The sequence below is a fragment of the Acanthopagrus latus genome, chromosome 11, assembly GCF_904848185.1.
Source record: "Acanthopagrus latus isolate v.2019 chromosome 11, fAcaLat1.1, whole genome shotgun sequence".
Taxonomy (NCBI): domain Eukaryota; kingdom Metazoa; phylum Chordata; class Actinopteri; order Spariformes; family Sparidae; genus Acanthopagrus; species Acanthopagrus latus.
The window spans coordinates 14673193-14691569 of NC_051049.1; the positions used below are offsets into that span (position 1 = coordinate 14673193).

Sequence of the window (18377 nt, forward strand, 5' to 3'; positions counted from 1 at the left end):
TCCTTAGAATTATCCAGTGGTGTCACGCTAGACTTGAACTGCGGTTGCACGTTTGTCAGCATCATCGTGTAGACGAGATGTTAAACAAGGCGTCAAACTAAACAACACATAAACAATTAATCGACTATTCGAATAATGCTCTTATGCTCTCTGTCAAGAGAAAAGAAGACAATGCAGCCTTCGGGTGTGCTCATACAGTCTCCATATTGTCTTTACTGAATTAATCCTTTTGCAGAAAACTCTTTCATACACTGTTAGTGGAGTATGAGTCCTAAACACAAGTCAGACAGCAGGCCTATCAATTATTCCGCTTAAGGCAGAAACAGGGGGGTGGTTGTGCACTCCTTCTTTGACATGGTGAATCATAGCCAAAGCAGCCATATGTACCACCAGCTACAAAGCAGCCTCATGAATCAGCTCTGTTTGCTGACTGTGACAGTCAGACCCCCTTCTGGTCAACTGGAATGTGCTGTAAGGCCTTGACCGCTGCAGAGCTGCTGCTGTGGCTGGCCTCTCAATCTTTTTCCTCTTCCTCCTTCTCTCTCTCTCTCTCTCTCTCTCTCTCTCTCTCTCTCTCTCTCTCTGTCTCACTTACTTGCCTCCAGATAGACACACTGGACAGGCTGTCGTTATACAAGAGCACACTGTCACTGTAGGCTTCATACTTGGCAGCTGTCTCTCTTCTAACAAGGCCACTCTATAACAGTGTGTGAGAGAGAAGTGGTCAGAGGAAACTAAACTTAATTTTGTCTGTTCTGCTCTATACTTTATACACTGACCATGTGTGTATTAGTGTGTGTGTGTGTGTGTGTGTGTGTGTGTGTGTGTGTGTGTCATTGCATGCTTGTCTGTGTGGTTCATTGAAAGCCACGGGGTGTTGATAATGAATTGGCGGCTTCTCTGCACTTTGGTTTTGGGTTGGATCTCAGTAGCATTCTTGGGATGCAATCAGATCTGTTTCTCTGTCCCAGTCTCCCACTTCTCTGTCTGTGGAAGAGACTGGTGCATCCGCATGGACTCACAATCAAAAAAAAGTTGCACTTTCCTTTTCAAAATGTGATCTCCTGTCAAGTCACCTCGTCTCACCTTTCTTTCTTTTTTTTTCTCTGTATCATCTTGATCTAACTTTAATCTGTTGCATCCTGTCCTCACACATTTCCCCTCTTCTGTCTGGTCCCCACCAACCCTTTGGTTTCATTTGCTGCATAACTACATTATCCCAGACCAAAAGGTCGAGAGGGATCTTGCTCACATGTATAAAACCTCCACTGTGGTAACAGTGTCAAAATTCTTCTTTTGTAAAAGGTATTGATCGGCCACAGTAAACATTGTATTAAGTATTGAAGGCTGTGAATGGCAAGGGAAATGGAATTGTCTCATATTTGAGGCCACACATATTAAATTGGCCTAACATATCATAAATCTATAGGTAACAATTTTGAGTACCGTAGATACTTCGGAATAGATGAGTAACAAATGAGGAACTATCTACTACTAGTCAGACATTAGCTAATTAGTTACTCCTAATCCAATTTCATCCAAATTTTACTATTTTGTTCCCAACTTGTCACCTAGTTACCCCTCAAAATGTTGCATCCCTTAATATGAAGTATTAACAGTGAACATTACACTACGCAGGGCTCCACGGTGCAGCTGTTTGGGTTGCACAAATCTGTCAAGCATGAATAAATGTTGTCAATGGTTGTAACGGTGCATCTGAAAATGTGTTATACTGATTAAGCTACTGGGGTTACCAACATTTCTGGTGTGTGTTGTGATTAAGATAATTTAATACATTCCTGCAAACAATAATTAAAATAATGTGTTTAGAAATTAAAGCATCAGCATGTAGAAATTGGCACTGTAACACCAGTGTCGTAAATACAAATCCCAGGTTTATAAAAATTTGTCACACATAACGTTGGTTCTAACTCCAAATAAAACTCATTACATCATGACAATGTTATGTGTTGAAAACTTGTATGTTGAAGTAAACATGTATGTTGCACTGGGATCCGACCCTCTCACTGAAGATACATAGTGCAGAAGCAAGTGATAGTTGCTGATACAGAGACGTCATTCACACTATCACATGACACTGTACCATCAAAATTATTTTGAGACAATTAGTCTAATTAAAAAAAGTTACATAATGCTGCTTTAAGATGTACCATTAGGTCATCCTTAATTATGTGCTAACGCTCCTAAATTAAAAAGTTTTTGTGCAACCAGTGCAGCCATTTTGAAAAGTTGGAACCCAGCTATTAGAGTGTGTTTGAATTTTTAAATGACCTGTTTACAAGCCATTCTTAGGGTTAAAAAAATATGTTTAGCTTAATATATCAAATTCATTGTCTGCACTGGTCCAAAATGTACTCTGTGTACCCATATGGCAGAGCCCAGCAATGTGTTTCTGCCAGGCTGCCTTATTCCTTGCTGTAATCCATACCTGAACCAATAACCTAACCTTAATCCAGACATCCGATCATTATTCATTAGACGGTCAGTGTAATTAGGCCTATCTGCACTGTCAGAGCTGTAATCATCAGCCTGAAATGAACTGCTCACTTGTACAATATTCTGGCCTGTTTGAGGTACAAATAAACAAACACAAACGCGTGTTATCACTTGTGTCATGTGGCTGTGTAATATTATCAGCCATTCCAACAACATTCAATCTTACTATCAACGGGTAACTCTGTATTTATATACTCCATAAAACATCATTATGTGTATCATGAATGAACAAGATAACCCTTGCAGGCAGATTTCCAGATACTGCTTGCCAGATATGTATTTATTATTCAGCTCCTTATGTTATCGGGCCAGAAATGTCTTTGTGTTGGTTACATTACAGACACATGTTTTAATCTTTATTCAGAGTTTACAACTCTGAACTACATAAAAGCACTGAGGACAGTTGCTGCCTGAAGTCTGCCTGTGTGTCATCGTGCTCCACATTTGTTTTTACTTTCCGCCCCATGTGTGCTCACTTATCATTTTGGCCACTTTGACCTCAATAAAAAACAACTGCATAACTAAAACAGACACAACCGCCATTAATGCGCTATAAAAGTCTCTGAAAAAGAAAGAGTATTGTGCCATTGATTTTCCCATCTCTAGCAGTCAACATTTGCTGTTTGTCGATAAATGTTTGTGCTTGAGTGTGTGCGTGTTTTTAGCTAGCTTTAGATTACCAGTGGGTGGGTAATTATTGTGAGTTCATGAACCTCCGCCTGTTGATGCACACTTAGATTGGCCTGTTGAAAGCTCACTCACTCACTCACACACACACACACGCACTGCATTTATACTCATAGACACAGCCAGGCCTCTTTCTCTCTGTGTTGCCAAATGGCATGGGTAGTGCATTATGAATGACAGCCATATGTCTTCTAGTTGTCAGTTTGGACAGGAAACAGCTTGAGTGAATACCTTAACACTTCGCTGAGACAGTTCCTTTATTACTGTTAATTTTCCACCATCTTTCTGTAGCTTTAACCGTCCTAGAAAATATGAAAATATGAAAGAGTTTTCTAAGAAGGTGAAGGTTTTGTTCCTTCTGAACTGTGGGGACGTATACAATGGCAGAGACAAAGATGGAGACATCTTTAATAGTAATGAACTCTGATGGAAGTCACTGGACTCAAATAAAAACCATACAAACCAACCACCGACTGCACATCACAAGCTTGATGTTCTCTGCTCGGAGCAAAATGAAAAGAAGTGGATGCACAACTGCATCAGATAAAGAGCTTTCTGTATGCCACTTGAGTGTGTGCTGCTTAATACCGTTTCTGTTTTTTCTAATGTTCTATCCCTGCGGAGAGGACACATGTACCATCTTCAGCAAAAATACAACAGTGTGCTTGCTTGGTGAATGAATGTTTGTGATACACAGAGAAGGGTTCAAGAATTGGCTAATGCCGACAGCAATCCTACATGATACATTTTCTGATTAGCTCAAGACAGTCATGTTGATTATTGGCAGCACTGCAGTTGCCTAACGTGTTCGATATGACTGAATAATGTGAACGAACACTGCCCTGGGTTAGGTAGCATTAGCCTGTATGCTCGAGTAAAAGATATAGGACTGAAGAAATAATGAAAACTAAAGTAAACTACATCTCACCGGAGGGTATATTCAAATGTGACAAGCAGAAGAGTCTGTTATGTCATTGTGTAGATGAGAGTCAGGGTTGTACAGCAGGTGATTACATTTTTCTTTGTGTTATCCGTGGGCAGGTGAAAAATATGCAGCTTTTTAGTGTTCAGAAGCTGATTTTCCCAATGTGTTAGAAACAGTTTTTTTTTCATGGTAGTCTTGACCAGAGCTGCAATGATTAGGTTATTACTCCATGAACATTTTAATAATAGAGTCTTTTGGTTTTTGACTGTTTGCTGGACAAAAAAAGAATCACTTTTAAAGCTTGACTGATACAATTTTTTATTTTTTTACCGCCGTTGCTGATACCGATTCTGATATTAGGTAGGTATTTCTCTGCTTTGCAATCACTCTAAAGACGTTTCCTTATCGACACATGTCGGACAAAATATACGCCAACACCCATGTATCAGTGATAGGCCAATATCGGATGATAATATCAGCCAGCAGATGTACCGATTGGACACTAGCCATTTTGACTCTGAGAAATTATTATAACTAAACGATTAATTGTGAAAATGATCAGCAGATAAATCTATAATGCAAACATTCTTCAAACGCTGAGACAGAATGTAGGTCTATACGCATGAATTTCCAACACTTTTTCAAGACACAGTATACACTGTTGCTAATCTGTGCTATCATTAATAGAAGTTGTGTAAATATATGCATCGTTTGAAAGCATTTTGCTGTGAAGACCATGTTCATTTATGTTGATGCGCCAGGAGTTAATTTGATAACTAAGTATGGGGTTAATGCCTCCACTGGGGCAGACTAATCGGCTCAACACGCTCCAAACAGGTGCACCTCCTTGCGCTCTCTCTCTCTCTAATGTTCACACACACACACACACACACATTGTGACACATAGTTATGTTCTGGGAAACCATGTGTAAACTCACACATACCCACACCGTCTTTATTTGAATATGCTCATTGCATTTATTTAGTGGGAACTGAAACTGTTTTTTTGGCTAGAAAACCCGATAAGTCTTTGGCGGTTCTCCTTCCAATGAAGTCATGTGTGTAATAGTCGCTAGAACAATTAAAAAACAGATTAAAAGCGCTTTGAATAGTGTTGAAAAAGACTTGAGAACCATAGTTCAAGTAATCAAATTCAAGGCATTTTTATGATTTTGTCATTGTCTGCAAACACATGGAACCTGTTTAGTAGTTGCTACATTTTACACTGGTCATTTAAAAAGAAAAGGTGTAACACCAAGGACAAGGTGTGTTTTTTACATGCCACCACATGCAGCTGCTACTGACTGTCATTTGGTGGTTATTTACTCACTCATGGGTGCAAGGTGGCTGCTCGTCCAGTCACGTACTTGCGTGCAAATTAGTTTGCTCGGTGGTGGCGGTGCCTCGCTTAATCGTGTGTTTTTAATCAAATCAACTTCAAACGTTCAGGCAGTCTCTTGGTTCAGCATCAGTATTCCAGGCCATCTGGGGTCATGGGAGTTCAGCTACATCCATGTAGGAAGACCAAAAAAAACCCATCACATGCTGTTTGTCATGTCGAACTAACAGTTGAACATGTGTTGCCCCCAGGTGTCTGTTGAGAAAACCAAGTTGAGCATATTTTATATATCTTTTGGGTCTTTTTAGCCTTTATGTTATCTGACAGGACAGCTGGAGATAGTGACAGGAAAGGTGGGAGAAAGTCAGGACGACATGCAGTAAATGGCCACGGAAATGTAGAAGTGCTTGAGATTGTTCTTGCTCAAATCATCAGTCTTTGACTCAACTGCATTTTACTTGTTCTTGCTCAGTCTCGCAAGACAAACAAGGCCAGTCAAGGCCACAACTGCAGTGATATCACTGACTTGAATGATTCATACTGCATCTAATGATGTTTTTTATTGGAAGACAAGAATCACCTAGAAATCCTGAAGCTTGTACAAGAAATTGTGTTGCGTTAGGATGGCAATGATTAAAGAGTCACTGAGGTAAGGATTCTGCCATTTTGTACATGCAAAAATAATCTATATAAAAGGGGGGTAAATATGGTATAGTAGGGATTTTATTTTACCAAATGATATGTATCATATATGTGTTGTCCTTTAGCCTATTTATATATAAACCTGCACCCTTCAACATGTTACAATTAAGCCATCTTTTTACAGTGTTCACAAAAAACAGTAAACTAAAATCAGATAAGGTTGAAGAATGGTTGTGGCTATAAGCTGCAAAGCAAGATGGCTTAAATATTTGTTTCTTGCTCTTACTTGGGTTTTTCTAACTAAGAATTTTTTATCAGGTTAATTTTAGCTGCTGCTGAATACAAACATCAACTATATTAAGTACTAAACAGATTTTAAACTATCTGGTACCTTGATCTGACTTGAACATGTCAGTGTGGATTGTTTATGTGAGGGCTTCCCAGTATGATTCAGTTACTGAGTGACTCTTCTCCTCCAAGTCAATCACACTCCTCTTTTGTCATGGTTATCTGATTGATCAGAGGCCGTCGCAGAATGTCTCATCTGTGGTGCATTTATTAAGTCACACAGCAGTTAATGGTGGACTCATCTCCCAGTATGCATCACTGTCTGATGTCTGTTAATTGCTTCCAGTGAATAGATAAGATATGGATGTTATAGTTGACTGAAAAAGATGCCATTAACCAACATTAGTCTTACATTGTTGAGCTGACTACTTGAAGGTCTTCAGTGAGAACCTTAATTCCAAGTTCATAGCCAATTCTGCCAGTTTGATAAAAGTCAGTTAGCTACATCCACGAAAGAGTGCCAAAACAATAGGGACAAGGGTAAATGGAAAAAAAAAAGTCTACCAACAGAAATAACTTTTGAATCAACAGGATGAAATAGTCTAAGTTAAATAAAACTGTTCCCACCACCTACCTCTGTGAAGTGAAAAGGGATGGATCACTCATTATTGATAGTCAGAATGGTAAGAAGTAGCAGTGAGGAGATGAATTAGATAAACGGGTGAAGGCAACACTTCTTACATTTTGGGCCTACAACCTCCAGCACATCATTGAGACAAAGAACACTTTATACCAGCTGTCACATGGAGGAAAAATATTGTTCCCCTCAATAAATAGATTCAGCAAAGGAAGCACTTTCTGGATCCATCTGCCTCCTTCTGAGGAAAGAGCTTTATCCCCAGTGACAGCTGTCCACTCATCAGCTTGTTAGGAACAAGGAGGGAGATGGGAGGGTGAGGTAAGTGAGCTCATTCCCTCTTTATAGAGGCCGATATTCTGTTTGGGGTCAGGTAGAAATTATGTGTAAGGAAGGGGATATTTGAAATAACGTCGGAAAATTCTAACCTACTTAGAACGTACCGCAAATAGTGTTGTATGAAATGTTAATCATAGATAAGTAGGTGCTTGCATATGTAAAGACTAAAACTCCAGCTATCCATTTTATTAGCCTTTGTAAAAGCTGTTTGCCCCAGTCTGGAAAAAGATTTAAAGAGAACTGAAGGGAACCTGTGACAGAATTGGGTTTAAAAGTGACACAGAGATGGACAGAGTGACGTCAGAATAGCCAGAGAGATTGAAGCCAGGCAGGGCTAAAGGAATGAAAGAGGGTGAATGAGAGCGCGAGCCTTATTGAACACATCCACACATGAGCCAGCATCCTGACTCACTGGCCCAGTTTATCTCCTTATGCAACAGGCCAGTGGAGTCCATTCACCCCTCTCTCCTCTCTCATCGCTTGCTTCCAGGAAGGGCGCAAGGGGGGAGCAGTGGGGTGCAGCTGCAGATGAGCGAGGGGGGAAAGAGAGGGTGAAAGGACGGGTGAGGAAGGACTGGAGCGTGAGACAGATGGAGGGAGTTTTGAGCCACACTGGAGGGCTTTGCCAGCATCCCTGCATGGTTGCTAAGGGAACCACTTATTTGTCGTGAAGTCTCTTTCACACTGACTCTTTCTCCTTCCACACAAGCTCTGCCTCTATAATTTTCTTCTCCTCCCTCTGGTTTAAGACAGCTTCTCTCTCTTGAGCAGACAGTGAAATGAAATCCACCGATGCCCTGAGTGAGTTCAGCCAAAGTCTGTCTGTCAGAGAGAGAGGAAGAGAGGGGGAAGCTGTTGAATGGTCGTAGGTCCCAGCTGAGTGTAATTCAAGGCCCTGTCATTTATCTGACAGAGGACGAGTGGATTATCTCAGTGTCCTTGACCCACTATACCCCCACTCTGTAGGCTGGCATTGAAACCTAAAGGGTAGATAGAGTGGGTGGATAGGGACCCTGTGTGATGGTGGGCTGGCTGGCACAGAGAGAGACAAGAATGGAGCCATTCGCTGGCTGTTATATAATCTCAGAATCTGCATTTGAAACAAAGATTTTGTCTCTGCTGTGCGGTTCTGGTCGCTTAAGTCCGAGACCAGAATATAGAGGGACCACCTCTGTCCAGAACTCGTCAGGAAGCAAAAACATCACGCAGATACTAGTAACTGAACCTCACCACTGAAGACTCCATCAACAAGTCGCTGGTGCTGGGTCAGGCCACTGACAGTTCTATACCCTGCTTTTTTATTCCTGCAGTATTGGCTTTGCACAGATTTGGGTTTTGGATTTACTCTTAAAAACGTGTCTGAAACTGGATGTAATCATTGTTTTGTAGTGATGCTATGTTATAATGCAAACACAGCACTGCATTAAAAAATCACATGGGGCTGCTTTGGTTTGTATGTGTTGCTAGAGGTATTATAAGAAGAGGAAATATGATCCAGGAAGTCCAGTTTGACACCTTCAGACAGTTTACATTATGAGGAAGGAACTGACAACTGTGCAGGGTTATCATGACATTATTGACGTATAAAGTAATAAATTGCACTTGTACATTTTCAGTGGCCATAAATGAAGGCTGCCAAGGGTGATGACAAGGAGTGCAGCCAACATTAATTACCTCTGTCACGGACGTTATGTTTTCACACGTGTCCGTTTGCTTGTTTGTTAGTTGTCAGATTGATTTCACAAAAACTACTTGATGGATTTCCACAAAACCTGGATGGAGGATGGGTCTTGGCCCAGAAACGACCCTATCAGCTTTTGGTGTGGATCCAGGTTAAGGGACAGATTAAGATTTTTTTTTTTTTCACATTGGGCATTAATTGACAGTTTTTGTTAATTTCTTAGGGCATCATGGAATGGATTTTGATGAAAAACATTTGGCATATTTAGGTGGCTGGTATCTCTGAGTGAGTGCAGCAGGGCACAGCTGGGTAGGTTTGGGCTGAAATCAGCTATTATTATAGCTATATTTGCCATTATGTTTTTCACAATATTGAATATGGAACTGCTGTTATGGTGTCTTCAAGCTTTTATGTTTAAAAACACAACAGAATGTGATCACAGAGCAGTCATGGCAGTGTAGGCAGCAGGCATTGTTGTTTGACTAGGTGGGAATAAGACTGGGCTGACAGAGGTTACTACAGGATAACTGGCCTGATATGGAGTCACGCATGCAACGCTTTGTCATACCTGGCAATAATATGATTAATTAAGATTATAGATGATTATTTGATCATCAAAATAGTTGGTGAATTTTTTCCGTATGTGCTGTGCTTGGAGTTTTATAGTTAACACTGTAATCTAATCGGTGTTTGGCCTGTTTGGTCCTTTTTGACTCCCTCTGAAAAAAGTCTTTGGGTGGGAGATTTTGTTTTTTTGGAGTTATATCTTTCTGTGTTATTCCTGACATATCAAAGCAAAATATGCAGTCAGTATTGTGAATGCAACACAAACAGTGATGTTTGGTGCATGCCATTCTGCAGATCAGACACTTTTCTGTAAGCGTACAGAGTGCCACTGCTGAGTTTAGCTGCAGTGCAAACATAGCGACACTCACTGTAGATGACACAGAGGAAGCGACACGGAGACAGGGTATAGTGAAACAGCGGGTAGGAGAATACAGAGAGAGCAGATCGGATGTGGAAGAATTAGTAATGGGTGCACCAGCACTGAGGCAGCTGTAATGGTGATTACAAGTAAGATATGAGCTGCCGAGGCATTGCTTGTATCAGCCACCGGTCAGCTTTTTTGAATGTGCGTAGGCTTATTTCTTTGAGTATCGGAGGGGGTGATGTGGTGGAAGACCAAGGGGGTATGCTGTGTACTGACAGCTGGCTTCTATAAATAAATGTCGCAGGCAGGGGGGGAGATGCAGGGGTGGAGAGAGAAAGAACGAGGGAGCTGAGAAGAGTGACAAATACAGGGGAAGGAGGAGGAGAGAGGGGAGGAGGCTGATAGATACAGATGTACTGAGAGACTTGTGGTGAGTGTCCCGGTCATGACTTACTGAACACGTCTCCACAGTCTCAACCAATCAGCAGCCGCGGCTGGGATCATGTGCCCCATAGATGCTGCCATTTTTTCCCCCCATGTGTCACAACCGAGGATCACAAAGCCTGTTGCCGTTACATTTTTATCTCACATCAGTGTTGCCCCCGTCAGCTTCCTTCCCCATCTTGTTTTGACTCTGTGTTATGTGACGCAGGAAATCCATCAGATCCAGAGAACAGCAGAATGAGAGACCGGAACAAAGAAAAAGGCAGACGGAAACAAAGAAAAAAAATGTACTTTTAAAGCCACGAGACAGAGAGGGAAAGTATTAGACAGAGTTAATTTTGTGAATCCACTTAGACGAGACTTTCTTAGACTGCATGGTTTACATTTGGCTGAGGCAAGTCTCTCTCCATTAATTTGTCATGTAATCGGTCACTGAGCCTTGTCGGATCACGTCCTAGAGACTAGCTGCTTGGTAACAACTGACTGAGATCTACTGTATCACTGACACCGGCGACTTTCACTTTCCCGCCTCCTGTTACACCATCTGAGGGTTGAGCGCCTGTGTGTGTTGCATTTTGTTTATGAGGCGGTGAGCTGGGTTCGGTTTCCTGTCTTGGCACACTCATGAAACACCGAACACCTGCCTGTCTTACTGCCTAACTGACGTACCTGTCTCATCTATTTTACGTATCTTTCTGCTCGTCTTCGACATTTGTCGTCAGGTTCACTCCTCTGCATTTACTTTATTTCTTTAAATTGAATTAATATGATTTAGGCTGTGGAATTTCAAGGGAAGGCAAAATCTGGGAGTGAGGAGACAGTTAGATTAGAGAGGGTCTGGAGGAAGATAACGTGGTGCCACCACCGAACACTGTGGGTGGGGTCTTGTTATCAGGCTACATCAGGACATCAGAAGCCGTCTTTTCGACTTCCTCTATTTCTGCTTGCAAAGCAAACCATACACAGACTTGTGAAAGAGGTTCTGTGGGCAGATGATCACATGATTGTTACATACTGGAGCTTACTGATGAAGGTGCGTGTGCACATGTGTGTCAGGAAGAGAACAACATACAGAGAGGAAGAGAGAGCATGTGTCAGTGTTATCTGAGTATAGTACTTCTAAGTATATGCAGAAGTATCTGTAAATTGGAAGTGAACTCTCATTTAGAACAACATCCTGAGACTGTCAGAAGCACTGGCAAGAGGCCAACAGTGGGTCGTCTTGCACTTTTTAATCGACATCTCAATATAAGGTATGAAATAAATGAAGTTAAAGTGTAGAGGGTGTAGTCAACAACAAAATAAACAGATCCAACTGCTGGTCAAACTTTCTCCCTTTGAGGGCCAAAACCAAAACTTAATCACAAACTCCAATTGTGTGGCATTTTTAAGATGCACTTGGTATTACAATCCCAGTTAACTTCAGTGTGTAACTCCAACCATCGTTCTGTTCAAAACATTAGTTAATTTTTAAAGAATTCTTACGTATTGCACCTTTAAATATCTTCTTTTTTCATCTCTCCAGAAATATCTGGTGGCCCAGTTTAAACATTATGGCCCATGAAGACACTTTGGGCAGCCCTGAACTATAAACTTGAGTTAGCTTCTCTCTCACTAAAATATGCCATTATTGGTTTGAACTTTGTGTAGACAAGTTACCAATTGTCATTTCATACGTAACATCTCTCACCATCTTGTGTCTGTTTGATTTGAAGAAACAATCCTCTTGATGTCTTCATTCCATTTAGGCCCGTTTGTTTTCTGCAGCCAGTGTTTATTAGTTCAGAGGAATGTGCCAAGAGATGTTGCAACAGTTAAAATCCCTGTAAAAAAGGAAAACATCTGTGGTCCCACCAGCCAGAAAATTCTGGCTAAGATTTCTCTCGAAGGGTCCCTGCTCATTCTTGCGCTCGTAGGATGTGGTCTCCGGCTATGATATTTGTGTCTTTACATAATGGAAAATATAAATGGTTATTTAGAGGAAAACAAAAGCAACAGAGTGATTTCATCTCAGTGGAAAAGCCACATCAATGCATTAACAGAATTGTTTGCTTCGCCAAACAACTTGAACTCCATCTAAATGATTCAGTAATTGTGTCCAAAGGCCCGCTAGCAGTTCACCCAGCCTTAGGAAACAAGTTTAATACGTTCTGAATGTGACTTCTTCCTCTCTGTCTTGTCTCCTGTCCCTGCAGCCTCTAGCCCAGTGGTGGAGGTTGATGCCCAAAGATGCTGCCAAGATGCCAGAGAGCGCGTGGAAGCTGGTCTTCTACACCATGTCGTGGTCATACAGCACCTACCTGCTCTTCTTTACCTCCTACTCCTTTTTCCATGACCCGCCCTCCGTCTTCTACAGTAAGATACAGAAGCATGTGATGCACTTGTCCTCTTTGGGATCTGTTGATTTGAATGACTCTTTAAATGTACTTTACTCCCTTTTACATCTTTTGGTGTTTGAATCTGGTCCATCACAAGAGCTGTGTTTGAATAGTAATGTAACTGAGTGATTCCCTGACCTAACTTCTCAGGCTAGATAAGGAGCTGAAGTCAATTTAATCTAATGAAACAGCAGGCAGCATGGCCTAATCCTCTGTGGGGGTAAAACGCCTCTTTGAGAATTCAAATAGAGAGATACTGTATTTATGGTGGTTCATACAGTGTGGCCCGGTGCACTGGTGCAATAAATTATCTGCATAATTGCACATAATGGTCAGTGTCATGACAGGGAACTTGTGTGATGAGTATCATCCTATCACTACTGGGTGATCGATGTGTTGAGCTCTGGATCCAGATGTGTCTTTTATAGTCTCTTATCCTCCTCCATCAGACACAGAGGTGTCAAGGCTTTGGTCCATCTCCATTGCTCTGAGTGGAGCTAGCAAAGTCTGGTTGACAGTGCCAGGTTGATCTTTAAGAGCTACATCACTGCTAATAGCTGTCAGCCTGAGATGTGTACTGAGGCAGTGTAATGTGGCGGAACTGTTAGGGAGGGAGTGGGAGAGTAGGAGCGAGAGATGTGAAGCTAAAAAAAAACAAACAGAAGAAATCAAAGCTAGACTGGCAAAAGTGAGGAGGAGGGACAGTGGGTCTGTTTTCTGAAGGAAAAAAAAAAGAGTAAAAAAGCTTCAGAGTCCAGGACAGAAAAAGAGTTTTCCCATGCCGCCCCTTGGCAGCTCTTCTGTTGTGATCCATCCAGCAGCCTTCTTCTCAATGTTTAATGACGGAAGGACCAATCAATAAACATTACACAAGGCCCCAACGTAACCCCATCCCACTAGAGACTAACCATACTCGAACAGTGGAGGACAAAGTTTCCGTCCAACATCTGATCTGATGGTTTCAGAGACATGAGCTAGGCTTAGCAGCCTGAACATAGATTCGGTCCGTTTCGCCTGCGATACTTCTCTAATTCTCCTGAGGTTAAACCTGATCCCTCCAGTCTCCTCTTTTGCATACTAACTTCCCCAGCCGACCCTTCACATCTGGTAACCCCCCCCTTCCCCGGAAGAGACTGTATACAGCTCAGTATCTCGAGATAAAGGTTGGACTGCATTTGTGTTCATATGTGTATATATAACAGTGATCTTGCTGTAAATACAACATATTCACCATACACACAAGATGAATCCTTTGTTACTTATTGGTAGGATGGACCTTTACAGTGTGGCTTATTAGTTGAATGTAAATGAAAAAAAACCTTGTAAATAAAATTTCGGACAAACCTAAATATGTTAATTGCAAAGCAGGAGACACATTCATTTTATAATGTTACATTTTTAACTACTTAATAATGCAGCGAGTTCTCATTGAAACACTGAATAACCGAAATAAAGTAATCAGTACATTGAACATTTGATCATTGTATTACTTAAATTAGGTTTTCAGTTTAATGCAGATCCAATCACCTTAAAACAATGTATGATTGAAACATCACTCCACAGTCATTTGCAACTGGAAATGTGCCTGTTTGAAAAAGTTCCAGTTCAGTTGATGGATCATAGAGACAGTGAGTTGTGTCATCTTAGCACTTGCCGACACACAACTGCCTCTTTCACTTGTAATTGCATCAAGAAGCTGTGACTGTTTTGAGTAGGTCTGTATCTCACCTGTTTTCAATTTTGTGTTAGTCAGGACACACTCGCCTCCCCCTGTTTTATTGTGTGAGCCATAGTCTGAGATGCCTAACAACAAACAACAAGAAGGAAGATAATGCAATTAACAGTACATGAGACAAAAGCTCTAAATAAGTGCAAAGCTCCACCAAAAGCTGAACAACTCTCTAAATTCACATATATTATAGAAAATGTAACAATTTGAGTCTGCATTTGTTTCATAATTGTATAAAAATACATATATGGCTAACAAATTATTGCGATTGGCTAATGACATCCATGTTTTTTTGAGACTTGCATGTTTTTAAGAGAGTTTGACTTACTCCGCACTATGTATTTCTGAGGTAATGCTATGGTATAATAAAATCATGTTGCTGTAGTGCCACCTATAGACAGAATGTCATCAAATGTATTTATGGTTTTGTGTGAAATTGTGTGACAGACTCATCAGCATTTGTCAGAAACCATCTTTGGTGAAGTTTTGTAGAAATACTGATGAAAAAAATATTTCTTTTTTATATGGACACTGAGAAGTGTTACTGTCCCTGGATATGCACCAGAAACCAGCAGCAACCACGGGCAAAATTTTTCACCTAAATTTAACCGAAACCTTTAGAAGAAGTTTTCTTGTACCCTGCCAACAAACAGACAGATAAAGCAACAATAATGAAATCATATTTGATAATGACTATTAAACAAAGAGTAAGACTGTATCGACTGTCTGGTCTTGCTGACAGTTCATGATTCGGTGAGTTGATTTCAAAGTGAAAGCTGACATCCTTCATGTGCTCTCAGGCCTCTGAGCTCTTTTCTGTCTCTTTCTCCAGACTGGAAGAGTGGTATGTCAGTGCCTACAGACATCGCCATAGCCTATCTGATCCAGGGCAGCTTCTACGGCCACTCCATCTATGCTACAGTCTACATGGACGCATGGAGGAAGGACTCGGCTGTCATGGTGGTGCACCATATCATCACACTGGCACTCATTAGCTTCTCCTACGCCTTCAGGTATCTTTTTTTTTTCTAGTTTGAAGATGTGAAGTGTAAGAATGTTGCAGTGATAGCTTTGTATTGGTAATGTCTGATGACGTGCTAATTTGGGACTGTCATGTTACTCAAAAAATTAGACCATCCCCGACTCTTGGTGGCCATAACAGCTGATAGAATGATTTCTATCTAAAGGAAATGTTTTCCAGATAAATCCATAAGATGTGATGTTTATGTGTGCCATACAGTGGTAACAGTGTGTCACCATCGTGATCAATGTTATCAAACGAGTAGCAGCCATCACAACACAGATTGTATCATTATAGCCAACAATAAATGATGTCACAGTACAAAGTAGAGGTGTAAAACTGACATTTGCTTTCTAATAATCAAGATTGATGCAAGTCAGGGGCAACCAATTAGCTAACTATGATCCAAGCAAAGGTTAGCCATCTAGCTTGAACAGCTGTGGTGCATGGATCTGGCATGGTTTGCTTTGAACATTAGCTGACTCAAATGGTGAGCTAGCTGTAAATTGATTTCACAGAAAAGGGTAGGCTGAGGAGACAGTTTTCACAGTTCAGTACAAACTTTATTTTTTGTTCTTGGAAACTGGGGAAAAAAAACCAAAAACATTTCTTCATCTTTTCTTGAAGTCTTCAAAATAAACTGCATCTTTAATCCTTCTTTGCGAAATAGTATTGAACGACAATATCTAATTTACTTAAATGTGCTTTTATACACTCATTTATAAAGATTGCTGCTTTGACAGACTTGTATAGGACTCATATACACATACTGTACTGTATGTTCTCTGCCATGCAGATACCACAACGTAGGGATTCTGGTGTTGTTCCTCCACGACATCAATGACATCCAGCTGGAGTTCACCAAGCTCAATGTCTACCTGAAATCCAGAGGAGGAGGCTATTACCTGCTCAATGACATCCTCTCCAACATGGGCTCTGTCAGCTTCAGCATCACTTGGTGAGGCTCAAGAAACACACACACACACACACACACACACACACACACACACACACACACACACACACACACACCATACGTTAGACTGACAGATTTACAAAGACTATATAATTTTTCTATTTCTGTTGTCTGATTTTTTTTCTGTCTCCTTTGCTCTCAGGTTCTGGTTCCGTCTCTACTGGTTCCCTCTCAAAGTGCTGTATGCTACGTGTGTGTCCAGCCTCCAGTCCGTCCCCAGCATCCCCTTTTACTTCTTCTTCAATGCTCTTCTCCTGGCGCTGCTGCTCATGAACATCTACTGGTTCCTGGTGAGGACAAACAGGTTTCTTAGTCAAACCCAGACAGCATTTGTGGTCACTGTTTGTTTGACTCCAGGAAACCTCAACCAGTGACACAATCTCATCCATTTGCCTTTTCTGTTTTTCTCCCATGCTCTGCGTAGTTCATTGTGGTTTTCGTGGTGAAGGTGTTGAAGATGAAGGAGGTAAACGACGTCAGAGAGTACGAGGACGAGGACGGCAACAAGACGGCAGCGGGCCTGCTTAGACGTCCTCAGGCAGAAAACAACGATGATGGTGCTGGACATCACATCTCTGCCCAGGGGTGAGCTGCGCCAACAGACCTCATCATTTTATTTAGTCTGACATGGAGACCTCAGCTTAGGGTGTAAAAATACAAACCAGCCAACTGCTGACAGATTTCACAGTAGTGCTGAGTTGTTTTTTCACCGGCAGCAGGTTTGGCAGGAAACCGAACCTGCAGTTTAAGGTGTTATTTGAAGATTTGTAGAACAGTATGTCTGTAGGTTTAAGATGAGAGAAGGCCTGTTGCAGTATTCTGAGAAACCAGAGCTGAAGGTCTCCAGCTATGCTAGCAGCTCTGTGAGGCTATACGTGTGCACAGCAGTGCTTGGAGCTAAATGCTTACATCAGCATGCTAACATGCTCAACATGCTGATGTTGAACAGGTGTGATGTTTACCTTATTTTAATGTGCTAGCATGCTAGCATTTGCTAACTGGCACAGAACAAAAGGCACAGCTGAGGCTGTGGAAATGATAGCGGCTGATAGCCCGGCTAATGCATATTTTTCGGTATAGATCGGGTATAATAATACCATATATGATAGTATAATAATGTTCATGAATTAATGCTCTCCCCCATATATATATATATATATATATATATATATATATATATATATATATATATATATATATATATATATATATATATATATGTACACACACGTATATATGTGTATATGTATGTATATATATGTTTCTATACCTCACTTGACATTCCATTCATGTGGAGGTGAGAAGATAATGACGTAATTTTGATTTAGAGTGAACTTGCCCTAAAATTGCAAAGACAGCTGCAACATATTTTGTTGAGCTATTAGGTTTGATACCTCTTAGTCATGGTTTTTCCATCAGTGTTACCACAGCTTAAATGCACAAAGTCACACAAAGTACTTTATAAAATACATTATCTTAATGTTTTGTTCTGGTGAGTTGTGGTACAGTAGTGAATTGATTTTGTAGTCAGATATTGCAGCTGGTGGACAAGTGTGCGTCCTCTGTTTACACGTCTGTGTGGTTATTATGTAAATCTTACCTCTATAAGAGGATACTGAGGAGAACATTGAGGGAATTTACAAATAGTTTCTTTTCATCAGTGGCGCTTTAGTATGCAAGAAGCCATTGTATTGCATAATAGTGTCCCCCTTGAACATGTTAATATGTTGAAAGTTTTAAACCAGAAACTGCTAACTTGACTAAAACCGATGTTTTTCATGCTTTTATCTGAAGTTAATGGATTCATCCATCTTTATCTGAGGTGCTGCCTTTAGCTCCCTGG

At 40.9% G+C, this 18377-nt stretch overlaps 1 protein-coding gene across 3 annotated transcripts in view; it reads left to right on the forward strand.

The window, feature by feature from the left end:
• Positions 1 to 18377, forward strand: part of cers1 (ceramide synthase 1) — a 31026-nt gene that overhangs the window by 7222 nt on the left and 5427 nt on the right. For all 3 annotated transcript variants that reach the window (XM_037113884.1, XM_037113881.1, XM_037113883.1), the window contains 5 exons: positions 12626 to 12785; positions 15370 to 15550; positions 16355 to 16516; positions 16677 to 16824; positions 16959 to 17119. In XM_037113884.1, the coding sequence (XP_036969779.1) occupies positions 12650 to 12785; positions 15370 to 15550; positions 16355 to 16516; positions 16677 to 16824; positions 16959 to 17119 (788 nt within the window). In that variant the 5' untranslated portion in view covers positions 12626 to 12649. The remainder of the gene's footprint in view (positions 1 to 12625; positions 12786 to 15369; positions 15551 to 16354; positions 16517 to 16676; positions 16825 to 16958; positions 17120 to 18377) is intronic.